Here is a 14,393-nt window from a genome sequence, read left to right on the forward strand (position 1 = left end):
GCCTACCCTCTCCTCTCCATATCCATTTTCTCCATCACCTTTTCTATTCATCTCCTCTTCTCCATTTCAGTTCTTGCCTAATGATTTCTTCTTGCTCCAATCCTTCCTTGAAAACCTCCCTCTCCAGACTAGTTCCCATCCCTCCTGCAGCTGCATCCCACCCCCTCCTTGTCTTCATTGAGCCCTACGCTCTCGACCTTCCTGCACTTCAGGAAGGAGCCCTGGTCCTTCCTTCCATGACACAGATCCACTTTTTACTTCTAGTCACCATCGACAACTTCACATGCTGATCACAGGTAAGGTCCACACATAGCCCTGAAAACCTGCTTATCCTCAGCAATCAAACCCATCATAGAGGCTGTTCTGGGAAGCAGATATGAATAAGAGATGCACAGAAACAGGAAAAGGTGAAAGATTGGGAACTCACAACTCCCTTTTCTCCCCCAGGCCTCCCCAAGTGCATGAATACTCCCACTTTGCTACGGTTTCCTCGCTTCACTTTTCCCTGTTCACTTCATGCAGGTCCTGCACAGGGAGAGTGGCTGGAAAGCTGCTGTGCTGAGCAGGAACTGGAGTAGAACGGGTCCCAGGGAGAAGGATGAAGAGATTCCCTGGAGGGGAAGTTGCACGAGCAACCAATGCCTCTCATGAGGAGGCCTAAAAAAGCCACAGCCCTGGAATAAAACCTGCCTTTGCAGCAAATGAATTTCCTCCACTGCTTATTATTGTGAAAACTTCTGTGGCTTGACACTCCACTGAATTATAGATAAAAGTAAAAATGGTCTTCATGAGCTCAGAAAAGCAGGCTGCTCTGCCAAAGAGCTGTGCTCACACCAGCTAATGAAAAGAAAGCCTGCCATTAGCCTGCAGCACTCACCCCAGCCTCTCCACCAAGAGAAGCAGAGCTACCTGCTTCCACAGTGTGGGGAGCCTGGGGACAAGTGGCTAGACACAGCAGGCAATGCAGGATGAGAGAGTGAAGGACCAGAGCCAGGGAATGTGGCGGGGGAGCAGGCTGGCAAGGTTAGACGCACGTGAAGGGAAAGGCAGGAAGGAGAGGGTGGAAGGCTGCACTTCTCCAAAGAGATCCTGCTGTCAGCCGGCAGAGATGGCAGCTGCCACCTCCCTGCTGTGCAGAGGCTCGTGGCCACAGCAGGAGGCAAGGCTGACGTACTCCAGCTACACCTCAAAAGGCAAGAAAAAACACTCAGCCTACGAGACAAACAGCATCAAGCAGGGAGATGGCTTGCTCCAAGTCACAGGTTCCCTCCAGGTGCCACAGGGCAGGGCAGGGGAGCCAGGATGCAGATGCCTGGGAACACATCTGAGCTTAGGAGGAGCCATTAGGCAAAAATGTTCCTGTTTGCACAGCTGAGCACACACACACACACACACACACACACACACACACTGATGAAACACATCCCTAGAAGAAACCCCCTACAGCTATACCTGAAGCTTGATATGATGCCCCTCATTGTGGTCTCACACACCTACCTGAGGGGGAGTGCAAACTGGTGGTGACTTAAAGCAGTTACAGTCCAACAAACCCTGCTTATACAATCATCATTTATAACCTTCCCAAAAGCAGAAACTCATTTCATCCTTGACAATTAGCTCTGGCAGAAAAAATGCACAAGATTGGATGTGGTGATTATGCTTTTCCTGCTCTTCCCAATGCATGCTGTGCGTAAACAGGAGAAGTATCTTTCTCCCACCCTTTACCTTCAAATACTGGTCATTGAGAAGGATATTTTTAAAGTGAAAAAAATAATCACATAAAGCACAACAGCCTGATAATCAAACTAGAGCAGGCATTTCTTCATTATTCTGAGACAGCAAATTACCCACAATTATCAACACAAACAACTGGATACAACAAATGCTTAGCCAAATCCCATGGGTTGTAGTTGCAGCGATGTTAGATAGCAATCCTTCCTAGAGAGCTACTCATGTGAATAACTCATTGATAGCAGCAGGGTACTGCAGGATGATTCCTTTTACGCTGCAGAACAAAACCAGTGCCAGGAAACCACTGCAGTTTAGAAAGTTTAGAATACATCTACCATAAACAGACACCTCAGAAGATTTGTTTCATGGGGGGGGGGGGGGGGGGGGGGGAAGAGAGAGAGAGAGAGAGAGAGAGAGAGAGAGAAGAAAAAGGTGCTGGCAACTAAGCCTAGCTGATCATTCCTCAGATAGACTCACACCTGGTTCTTAGAAATACGGTTTCACCTGCAAGCCAGGTGTGCACAGCTGCTGATCCATTCACTGAGCTGGAATGGCAGGCCAGAGCTGTGTCCAGGAAGAGGAAAAATGTCACTCAGAGAGATGGGGAAAGGAGGCCGGGAGGCCAGGCTTAGGTCAGAGGTAGGGAGGTCAGGAGGCCACGCCGCACAGGGCCAGGGACGGGGGCTGGACCAGAGGCAGGCTGGCTGGGCTGTAGGGCAGTCCCGAGGCGGCCCCGGTGCTGTCCGCGGTGCTGAAACGCAGCCCTGCAGCGCGGCCCCACGGGGTGCGGGGAGCCGGCACAGCCCCACAGAGGGGAGCGCATCCCTGCTTTCGGCATACGCAGGGCAACTGGGGCACCGGTGAGGGCGTCCGGCCTGCCAGGGAACCAGCCTTCGGGAAGGCACAGCCAGCAGGCAGGCTCATAGCATTGCTGGCAGGCTGTGAAAACATACTCCAGCATCGGTTTAAGGATCAGATCTGCCCTGGTTCTCATCCTCAGTCAGTAGCAAGTTTACAGACATGCTCATGCTCACCTATAGTCCCTGCTGAAGACAGAAACCTAACACCCATACCAACAGCTTCACAAGTATCCCACAGTCTCTTGCATCTGGCATAATTCACAGTTCAGTCCTTCGCAAATACAAATGAAGGGAAAGGGTTGGTATGAAACCCCTCCTACAATTTTCTAATAAAAATGTTATAATTCCAATAAAACACATGGCTGCCTAACTTATAACCCTTAAAATTCTTGCCTAGTCACACACCACCATGAATTAATGTCCCATCATTCATGTCCTGTCATATCTTATTGCTCAAATAACATATGATTTGAATGTTTCTATTTCTCTGCCCTTATGCTTATTGCCTGTATATCAAAAAAGGAAAATTACCCCTGCAATGCTATAGCTAGTAAAATAGCATTATGGAAAGAAAAATCCCAGGCGAGATCACTTGTGCGGTCACTTAGCTTTCACTCATCCTGCCATGATTGTTCTCCCTCTCCCAACAGCTTTCAAAGAAGTCTGTGTCCTCGGGTACCCCTTGGTATGTTCCCTCTCTGTACAGTAACTCTCATGTTGGCACAGGCACATAGGACATGTCTTGCACCACATCTAATCAGCTGAGCCACAGAGTCTGGAGAACAAGCAAAAGGGACAGCCAGGGGCTGTTTTTGGAGTACTTCTATACTGCAGCAACCCCAGGAGTGCAGGAGCAGGATCTGATCCTTGTCACATGGGCATCTCCAGAAATTGGCTCATTCTGCACTGCTGGTGTTTGCTTTTGAGAGACAGAGACACTGTGAGGTTTAACCAAGACATAGCAACACCCCTACTTCAGGACCACATCTGTGAGGAACAATTTAGCCTGTCTTTGAGGGGAAGCTCACAACATGGCAACAAGACATCCATCAGGCCACTGATGCACAACACGTACTATGTCACAGAGAATGACCCAACAAAAAGCACATGTTTAGAGTTCATATTTTACCTCAATACTGAAACAAGGCTTGTAAAAGACTGGAGAACCCCCATCTAGGAACAGCTGAACAGCCACATTCAAAATACCCCCGGCATTTTCTGCAGCCTCTTTAAAAAGACTTTTCCAGAACCACAGTTGCCTATTTCACACATCTGTCAGGAGATAACTGCTCAGTCTTCAGAGAGGGAAATCAATCTCATAGCCACACAACGCATCTGGAAGCAACATCTCAACATTTCAAAGAAAGGAGAGAGACAAAGCCACACCAAAATCCTAAGAGCCCAGGTACCAGTGATAGGCATCGCATAAAAAAACTGGGCAAACATTTGTGACATCAATAACATTATAATTCATCTTACATTGCAACAGCATCCCACAATTTAAGGTTATATATCACTAGAAACGTACAAAAAGCCACACGCAAACAGACCAAATAAAAGAAGAGAAAAAACAAATGCTGTTATTCCAGTTTTTCGGATGGGGAACTGAGGCAGAACAAGTATTACCCCAAGGTGCACAGAACTAGTCAGAAACTTTCTTTCCCAGGTCCTTCCAGTCTGGCAGTCACAAACAATTTTTCCTCATATTACAACACAATAAACTTTCTCTACAGCGGAGTGGAGCAATATGTAGTCAGGCATTAGTTACCTAGCCCTCTGAATGCAGGTCAGATGGTTTTGACCCGTTCTGAAGGAAAGCCACAGCCCTGCAGTGAATTAGTCTCTCCTCTAGCCTTGTGCACAATGCCCAGAAAAACAGAAGCTACCTCTGCTGCTGCTGCAGGAAAATGAATAGCTGCTTCTAACTGATTATCTGTCACCTGTGGTAATGATGGGGAATAAACATGCCATCAAACCACTGCTGCTGATTAGCATATCAGCAAGGACCTGTGCTACACTGGCATCCAGGGGACAAAGCAGGTAGGGAGTCAGAGCACAGAAGTTTATGGAAGCAGAGGAGACATTACTGCTATTTATTTTAGCAACTGCACTCTAAATATGCCCAGCATTTTATAGAATTGAAAAGATGAGGAAAAATGCCTACTGAGTAAATCACAGGACAAAGGTCTGATCCCAGAGGGGCTGGGAACAATAGCACCCTCAGTGTGCAAATAGAAATCAAGGGGTGCCCAAACTGGCCGTTTGATTAGGGATAACAAAGGAACATTCATCTAATAGAATTAAAAGTCTATTTAGCATTTCTCTCTCTCTCTTTTTTTTTTTTTTTTTTTTTTTTTTTTTTTTTCTGGTAGTCATGGAGAAATTCAGTTCTCACTTAGTCCTTTGCAAATGCAAAATAAAACATTAAATTGTCAAGGAGAAGGGTTAGGTAAATTCATTTTACTTCATGCTCTACAGAGGCATTTACTGTGCCTAACATGATACGCAGAGACTTCTTAGGTCACATTAACTCCTGAGTATGGACAGGAAATCATGAGCAATTAACACATGACAGTTCATGTTAGGAGACCACCGCCAGGATAGATATGAAAGCAGTATAGTGATGAAAAGGACAGAGCACAGAGAAGTCAGAACGAAGAGAGGAGGGTAGCAGGACATTCAGAATCAAGTGCAGGGTTACAGGCAGTGACAAGGCCTAGAGCTGGTTACAGGAAGAGAGTTAAACTCTTCTTACATACAAATGGCTCTTCAGAGGAAAGCAATAGATCATTAACCACAAAGAACAGGCAAACGACCCTCAGGCCAGGACTTAGAGGGAACAGAGCTACACTTGCAATAATTCAAAGCCTGGTATTTTGTTTATTTCTTTATTTAGCCTGAGATCTTGATCAAGCTCCCAGACAGCAAAGAGGACATGAACCTCACAAGCCTTGTGCGTTCATTGTCTGCAGCCCTTGAAGGTGTGTGGGCTTCAGCTGGCAGAGAGCTTTGAGAGCTGTCCTGAACCTGCACTGAGGAGGGCACAGAAAGGCTTTCCAACCCTAGGCTGCTTCCTTTCAGGGGACACAGCCCCACTCACCTTCCCACCAAATCCTAACACCATAACACATCTGTGGGAATGCCTGAGTCAAAGTTACAAGTGACATCCATCGCCAATCCATTGCTTTACCTGACGCTGCAGAACAGCTGCCTTGGGGCCGACTAACTCTGTTGTTTGGCAGCCCACAGTAGCTTTGCACAGTAAGCCAGGAGGTGACGTGAAGAACAACTCCAGTAAAAACAGCAGATTTCAGGGAAGCAGAGCATGGTTCCCTGAGTGGAGGCCAACCAGGATACCACAAGCCAACTCCATTCTCAAAGCAATGTAACCTTTAACGGCAGCTGTGAACAGCCGGGAGACCCCGCATTAATCGCATTGAAAATGCAGATTTTTTCCGAATTTGCCCATAGGCAAATTCTGCATCTTTTGACAAATTTGCATCTTTGGGAGAAAAAGAACTAATAGGATCACACAGATAAAGAAAATCCTTGGAGCAAAATGCAGCACAGCCATAAAATACTCTAAAACTGGTCACACTTGGCAGAAAGCACTCCTGAAGACAAAGGAGTTTTCCAGGAGTCCAGTTTTCCAGTGGCTCCTGGCCCCTTTACAGCTTGTGCCAAGGTCACTGTTCCAGTCCTAGCCTTATCCAAGGCCTCCATCTTTAAGATCCTTGGGTGAAGACCAGAAGAGAAAGCTTTGTCCTCAACCCCATCCCTGCTCCGGTGGGCAGTGCTGAAAGGGAGCTCTTTGACAGGAGTTGTGTCTTGGCCAGCCCACAAAACAATTTAGAGCACATATAAACCTCTAGAAGACAGTTTAAAAAGAGTCACCAAATACGGGCAGAAATGGCAATTATTAATTTTCTAAATAAAAATCTGACTACTTAAGTCTTATTTAAAAGGATGCCTGTCTCTATAATTGCAGAGCCTTAATTTGTTTTCTTTACTGCACAATAAATAAGGTGTGCACAATTACTCTCTGCAAATACAAGCCAGTGCCTCCTGACTGGCTGGTCAAGTATGCAGCCATCCAGGAAAGCATTTAGAGGGAACTGCAGTCCCTTAACAGGTACCTGTTTCCCAGTAAAGGCAGAGTCTGCAAATATGAATTTGTCTAGTCCTAGGCACAATCTGCTCAAACACCTTCTCTCCCACATCTATAGCTCTACTGTCCAAGCAGTGGTCAGTGAAGGGTGGACATTTTGCTAAAAGGAAAAGAGGTCCTGTCCTCTACTGAATACTGATTCCTGGTGCATTTGTGCTGTGAAGTTAAGTTCTCATAAGAACTACCCAGTGCCTAATAAGGATCATGATACTGCTATTTTCTTCACCACAGGGCATTTTAACATCTCTTTACTGTACTATTCCTCTGCCTATTTTCATGTTAGGCATAGGAACTAAATACCCTTGTGATCTGTAATCCCCTATCAAGTTCAATTAGAACTAGTCAAAGCATTGAAGTGTTACTAGGAGAAGGACAGAGAGTTATAGCATGTAAGGCTTTCTCAAAAGCTGTGCTAAACACAGTGACATGGTTTACGTGTCTCAAATTTAGGAACCATACCATCCTCAAGCCTTCTTTGCACAGCTTCAAGCCAAAGGCTGAGGTTTTCTATCAATGCTAGATGTTTATGTTCATCTGGCTAGCCTGCTAACACTAACTTCAATGGATTTTGGCTATAAGGTTTTTGAGCCTAGACCTGCTGGTCCTCAAATCCAGTGCACAAATATCATTGTCATTCCTGGGAAGCAGTTCTCCAGGACCATCCTCATATTAGCCAAGTGGCTATCAAATACAGCACAGAAACGGGACCAGGAACCCACCCAGGCAACCCTGACCAGTGAGAAGACCTCCAGAATAAGGGCATAAAAAGATGCTGGATTACATTCAGTTCAGGTCAGACCCACATCCATTCTCATTCAACAGCTAGTCAGTGCTTGTTCTGGAAAGTCAGTCTCAGTCCTGTTGCCAGAAAAACAGGAACATCTAAGTTACAAATCGCATTACATTTTGGATAATTGCCTCCATCACTGGTAGACATCACAGCCCTGAAGATCAGATGGGCCACAGAGTCCTAGCTCTCTCCATTCCTGGAATGGCAGCAGGGGTCCAAAGCTATTTATAGGTCCAGACCTCAGCATGGGCTCTCATTTCCAGTTGCTCACTGCTCCTCCACCAATTTGACTGGCCTCAAGGCCTTTACTCTGATGGAGCTAATTTTAAACTTCAAAGGACAGGCATGACCCTTCCAGGCTGCGCTTGGGAGCAGTTTGAGGTCCACCCTCAGGCAGCTGAAGGCTGAAAAACCTCTTCATGGCTTCACCTTTCCTCCCTGATGCTTCGATGCAGAACAGTGGGGGGGGGGGGGGGGGGGGGGGGGGGGCAAAAAAGCCAAACCTCATTCAGAACTATTATCTTAAACCCCCATAAAACTGAGCTCCTGCAATTAGAGCTGGGATAAGTGATCTGCTTATGATTGCACAGCTGGGGCCTGAAAACAAGTGTGTGCACTGTGGAAGGGCCAGAAATAGAAGTTGATGGGAGAAGGCAGAGCTATCCGGCACATCTGAGAGGAGAAAACCTTGCTAAAAGGCACTGGGGGGGGGGAAGGGGAGGGGAGAAGTCACTTCATCAGGGGGTTGGGATTTAACCTAGAATGGGGAGGGAGAAAAAAATAGCAGCTGAGTCCTCATAGTCTGTACACAAGCTTCAGTCAGAAAATGCCTGCTGCTCCTCAGAGCTAGCTTGCAGCACCCAGCGAAGGCCCAGTCTGGGGTCCCCAACGCCCTGCGTCAGTAACCCAGCAAGGAAGCCCCCTATCATTTCCAAGGCACATCTGCTGCTTGCTGACTGAACTCCATCTGCAACCATCCAAACACCCAGCAAAGGGGAAGCAAAACCCAGGCAACAGGTGCCTGCATCGCTTCTCGCAGCGGTGACTCAATGAGCCATAAGCACACCACGAGCCAGCCCCAGTCCTGCTCCTGCATCTGGCCAGCTGCAGCTATCAGCAGCCAGGCCTACTGCAAGGAGATGTGGACAGTATCCCTTGTTCTTGTCAGCTACTGTACCCAGTTACGGCAGCCCAAGATTTAGAGCAGAGTGACATTTCCATTAATCCTTTTATCCCTGGCTTCTATGTGCGGCGGCTGCAGAAAATGTCAGGCCCTCGGCACGCTGAGCCCCTTCTGAGGCAGCAGCTGGAGAGCAGCAGCAGCAAAGACACCTGGCTGCACTGGCACAGTCCCGTGGACCCGCTCTCTCTGCAGGAGACCCTGGAGCGGCACCAAATGCCCACGAGGCTGCTCAAAGGCCAAGGAGCAACCAGTCTCCCCAGTGAAGATGTGGGAGCCACGGGAGGCCTGGAGCAAGGGGAGCGTTTGGGCTGCCTGAGTGACACAGAACCCTGATCCTGTGACCTGTGGGGCACCAGTCCCAGCCCTGCCCCACGCATCTCCTATCCTCCATGCTGAGGAATTTCAAAGTTACAAACTTGTAGCCTTCACATAGGAGGGAGCAGTCTGAATCTTGGTGCCTGGTGTAACGACAGCAGCAGCGTCAGCTGGGAGCAGGCTGGATCCGGCACCAACAACCACCAAGCTGCAAGCGTGCGTGGCCTCCAGCTCCTTCGTCGGCTCTGCTGAGCCCGCATCAAAGCTGCTCGGCTCGGCCCGCACCAAGCCCTCTGCCACGGCGGTTTCGGCGTTGCCGGCCCATCGCAGACACACCACTGCCTGGCGCTTCCTTGCGCTGCCAACAGCCCGTTGGGACCGAGCCCTTGCGGCAGTGGCAGGGGACCCAGGAGGGGAGCACGCAGAGCTGCTGGCACGCAACCAGACATTGGAGGTGAGCAGTGGCCTCACAGCCACCCTGCTGACAGCCACAGACCAAGGCCGCAGCGCTGGATCCCAGAAACGGTGTCAAAACCCACTGGCAGACACTAACTGAATAATACAGTTACTTGCCTCGAGCTTCAAAAGGCAAGGAAAGAAAGATGTTAGGAACATGATAAATCTTACATGGCCCAAGCAGTAAACAAACACATATTTCATCACAACATACCAACCTTAACTCTTGACACAAGATGGATATGTTTTTTTCCATCTCAAAAGTAACCCCCAATGACAAAAACAAAAGCTATCTGAAAAAGCAGCAACAATTGCATGTATACACATTAACAACACACGTTCAGACTCAAAATGTGCATGTGGGGCCCTCTAAACTATTACAATACCCAAACTAATGTTATTAGAAATCGATGTTTTTCATTGCATCTGTTATATACATAAACAGCAACTGCACACAATTGACAAAACAACACCCCCCCCCCCGAAAAAAAATCAATTGGGAGAGGTATTCAGAGAGAATGTTTCCCAGTAACAAACAGCTACAAAAATAAAAAATAAACACCACAAATCAAAATAATAAAGAACAGAAATCAGGAAAATCCCAGTGGTCAGCATTAAGGAGATTTTATTATAACAAAATACACCCTTCTTTAGACTCAAAAAGGCCCTGTGTTTTTTTTCCATAATGCCCTTAACTATTCATGCCCTTTGGTACTGCAGATCTCCTATTTAGCAAGTACTTTACCGTCACTTAGCAACTGTAACTGGTTTTCCAATAAGGAAGCTTTTGGGGTTTTCAGTTCACATCATCTCTGAGCAGACATCAAAAGACAAATATATCCTGCTCTGCAGGTTGCATCCATCTCCCTTCATCAGTACCATGACTATATCAATGGGCACATGGGTCTGCAGATTCAAGCGGAGGCTTTTTTTTTTTTTTTTTTTTAAAAAAAAAAGGATTTTACTACCATTTTTCATGACAGAAGCCACTAGCACCAGTTTGTGTAAAGCAGGGAGACATACACCCTCCATCAGCCCATCAGCTCACTCCCGAGGCCCAAGGCCTTTTGCCAACCCCATTTCCATGCCAAAGCCAAGAGGGGTTTGACCTCAGACACAGTCACTTGGATGAGACATCTAAAAGCCATGAAGTGCCTTGCATACTCACCAGCAATTCAGACCACCACTTACTGCCTTGGGAAAAAGGCACTCGGAGAAGAAATCCTCCTCAGCCTCAAGCATGCAGAAATTCCCTGAAACACCGTGCTCCAGGACCAGTAACGGTAGATGTTTGCGCAAGGACTAGTCCTCTCCTTGAGCCACGCTCAGGAGCATCGATTCCCCTGCCTGATCACATCCCACCGCGCCAACGCTCCAGCAACCCCCAGCACAAAGCAGCCCTACAGCAGGCCCAGTGCAGATGCCAGTTTAACAGGTCAGTAATTAGGAGTACAGCTGTCAGCCATGTGCCCAAAAGAGAGATTTGTGCTGGAAACCCCCCATTGGTGAAAAGCTAATGAGCAGGGCAGGCTCAGGCCACATGCAGCTCGCAGCCACCGACCTCAGCAGAAAGGGAAACTTGACCCCGCTGCAAGGCTGCTAATGACGCCGGTGCTCATTAGAGAGGCCATCTAAGCTGGCCCAGCGATTAGACACCTAAATCTGTCAGCAGCCCAGCAGGAGAGCCAGTTGGGGCTCTTGCCTCCCCCATCCCCACATCAGAGCCCCTTTCACTTTCCAGCATCTTCAATTCTCCTCCTCTCCTTAATCACCAGCTCTCACCCCCCTTCTCCTTTCGCATCTCCCCTTCCCTCCCTGTCACTCTCCTGATGGAGCAACGCTCCAGAGATGGCCCTTCCAAGGGGATCAGAAAGACCACGGAGCAGAAGGAAGGGAAAAGGAGACGGGAACTGGTTCAACTCACATGTAACGCAGGTGAGGGTTCTTCGCAAATGCCCGCGGCTGGATGTTTCGTAGCCCTGAGTTCTTGATTGTCCTGAAAAAAGATTTGAACAGACAGTGATGGGTCAAGGTAGAACACTGCTTTACATTCAGACCCCTGCACTAAACTCTGGAGGCCATGCCCCGAAAACTGCAGTCAGCACTGGGAGTCCTCGAGCCCAAAGGGAGGCAGTTCTCACCTCAGACAGCCCTTACAAACTACAAGCAAAGAGAAAAATTAGCTTTTCAGTTTCACCGATAGGTGATAGAAGAGGCTCAGTGTGAGTAGCCGCAGGGCAAGGTCCCTGCCAGTGCACCATGGAGGGGTGCCGCACTGCCTGCCCCACAGCAAACCCAGCCCAGTGCCCCAGCCCTGGCCCTCTCACCCCCTTGCTCCCCAGGCCCAGCTCTCCTGGGGCGTTGCAATGAGGGCATGCAGCCCGGGGGAGCACCCAACACGCTTCAACCCAAGAGAAAACCCCTCTGCTTGGAGCCCTGATGAGGGGTGAATATTTTGTGTAGGGCAGGATGGATATTGAAGAGAGATTCTCTTTCCATCTGTCTTTCTCTGTTTGGAGAAGCTGCATCAGCACTATGACCATGATTTATTAATATCTGCTACAGACAAAAATACGCCTGACTCCATTGCTGCTTTTTAGGTTAGATGAGAAGGAGCAGTCAGCCTGCTTACAGAGTGGATGCGTTAAGTGCACAGCTCGCTGGGGTTCGGTTACCGAACGCTCAGCAGTATACACCTCTCCTCTGGCCTGCGGTCAAATGGTAGCCGATGTAAAGTTCCCAGTGAAACACATTAGAAGAGTCTCAAATTAACCCTAAGCAATGCTGCACATCTTGTATAAAGGGCACGCAGCAGGGCACAGCTGCAGGCAGGCGCAGCACTGTTTGCAATGCAGGAGGGGGAAATTACGAGGCGTGGGCCGTGCCCCTCACTCGGCCAGGCTGCCCAAGCGGCTGGCAAACCACTCGCTCTTGTGGACCCCAGTTTCCCCATCTGAGACATGCAGAGCTGCTTTCTCCCAGCGCTTTGAGGGCTGTGTGAGGAGATATGATTTCCTTATCGCGCAGCACTACTCTGATGGCAACTGCAGTAAAGGAGAACCAACAGCCCAACGCTGAAGGATTGATAAAGACAGCTGGAATTTCGCATTGTAGGGCTGAAATGAGTCAGAACAATGCACAAGCCCAGAACCAGAATAGCAGGGAGAAGAGAGGTCAGGGCTGATGTATGCTGACAGAGCTGTCAAGAGCTAGCAGTCTCCCTTCTCGCAGATCCAGCAAGGACCAAAAAGCACTTCATCTCCATTTTGTGAAGTCTCACAGAAAAATATTGTGGAGCCAACAATGAGCAGGCTCTGACCATCACAGGGTGGAGACAACAGACAGGAGGGAGCAGCAGCTCTCTGCAGGAGCCTTCTGCTTGGGAAAAGAGGGGCTGCCCAGCGCCATTCTCATCCCCGAAACGCATGACATACTCACAGCCTCTGGAGTCCTGTGTACAGCTCCATGTCTACGGCGTTCAGTGTCTGCAAGTTCTTCCAGTTCTCTATGTGTCTGTGGAGAGGAAGGAAAGACTCAGCAGTGGCACAACCAGGTGATTGCACACAGGGAGCTCTTGGTACCCTACTGCCCTGTTCCATATCTCTTCCATCCTGCTTTAGCCAAAGCCTTGTAACACAGGAGAGGTCTGGAGACTGGACCTGCTCAGGCTCCCCAGACACATTTGGTATGCATCATACTGCCAAAACAAGCAGTTTCGCATGCTGCTTTTTATTCCGTTTTCCCAGAACTCCAGGAAGGCCAAACAACATGGCTTCACCCAGAGCTTCTAGCATAGAAGGTACAACCAATCCATTGCATGTCCCTGGCTAAACCATTCCCCTTCTCTGGACCTCACTGTGCACACTGGTAAATAAAGACATGATTGGGACAGCTCAGGCAAAAGGAAAGAAAGTAAATAAAGCCTCTCAACAAAAACACAGGGCCTAAGTGGAGGAAAAAAGAAAAAAAGAAACCCACATGTATTTATCCAGGCTCTTAGCAGGGTGGCCAAACAGGTCCTAGTCTTTGCTGGCTGGGAGCACTGCTGGCAGGAAAGTGCCAAACTTAGTTTGGAAACTGTGTCTTTATAACAAATTCCTCAGTCGCCTGGGGCATTCTGGCAGGTATGTTACAGAGAACGAAAACAGAAATAGATCTGTCACTGCGGGATCGTTTTTCAATAAATATTAGAGCTGGGGGAAGGTGACAGATCGACAGCCCCAGAGAATGGGGTCCCCTGTTCATCGACAGCGTAGGGGCAACGCTGTCAGCCACACGGCCGGCTTGCTGCCGCCACGGGCCTCTGCTACCAAGCTGCAGTGCTGCGTGGTGGGAAAGGAGCATGGTGCCTTCCTCACCTCTCCAGCCTTTGGCCTCTTTGCTGAACTGGCCCACAAAGGACCAGTGACAGTGCTAAAAGCAAGGGGAGGCTCTGCGCAGCGTAGGACCTGAAGGAGAAACCCAGGATTTGCGCTACTGTCCTCACAAAACTAGAAGGGACCAGAAGGTGGCCAGTGCCACTTTCTGCTTCCCACCAGCACCTGCTCCCGACAGGCAGGCAGCAGAGATCCCGCGCCGGTTCCTTGAGGTAAGCACGGAGGCTTTCTCCGAATTTGGACGCTTGGAGAAGACGCTTTCTATGCGCATAGGGCTTTCCCCTGGAGCACGTCTGGAGGACGGTCGCGTGCGGTGTGCCAAGCAGGTCCCGTGCTCTTGACTGGCCTCTGCTTGGACACAGACAACAGCTCTTCAGAGCCTGCAGCCATCTGACACCAATGGCCAAGGCCTGAGCATCTGACAGCTCCACCGGTGAGGCAGCAACCAGCATGATTTCAAGCTGTTCACTGCAGAAACAAATTTTTGCTGAGAACTATACTCAGTCCTCCTTGC

The 14,393-nt window shown here is 48.9% G+C and overlaps 1 protein-coding gene across 2 annotated transcripts in view; it reads right to left on the bottom strand.

Annotated features, from left to right (window-relative positions):
- The window catches only part of NTRK3 (neurotrophic receptor tyrosine kinase 3), a 245,009-nt gene that overhangs the window by 188,594 nt on the left and 42,022 nt on the right, over positions 1-14,393 (bottom strand). For both annotated transcript variants that reach the window (XM_026121296.2, XM_026121297.2), the window contains exons 2-3: positions 12,942-13,016; positions 11,428-11,499 (exon numbers count right to left, since the gene is read on the bottom strand). In XM_026121296.2, the coding sequence (XP_025977081.2) occupies positions 11,428-11,499; positions 12,942-13,016 (147 nt within the window). The remainder of the gene's footprint in view (positions 1-11,427; positions 11,500-12,941; positions 13,017-14,393) is intronic.

Source organism: Dromaius novaehollandiae, chromosome 10, assembly GCF_036370855.1.
Source record: "Dromaius novaehollandiae isolate bDroNov1 chromosome 10, bDroNov1.hap1, whole genome shotgun sequence".
NCBI classification, from domain to species: domain Eukaryota; kingdom Metazoa; phylum Chordata; class Aves; order Casuariiformes; family Dromaiidae; genus Dromaius; species Dromaius novaehollandiae.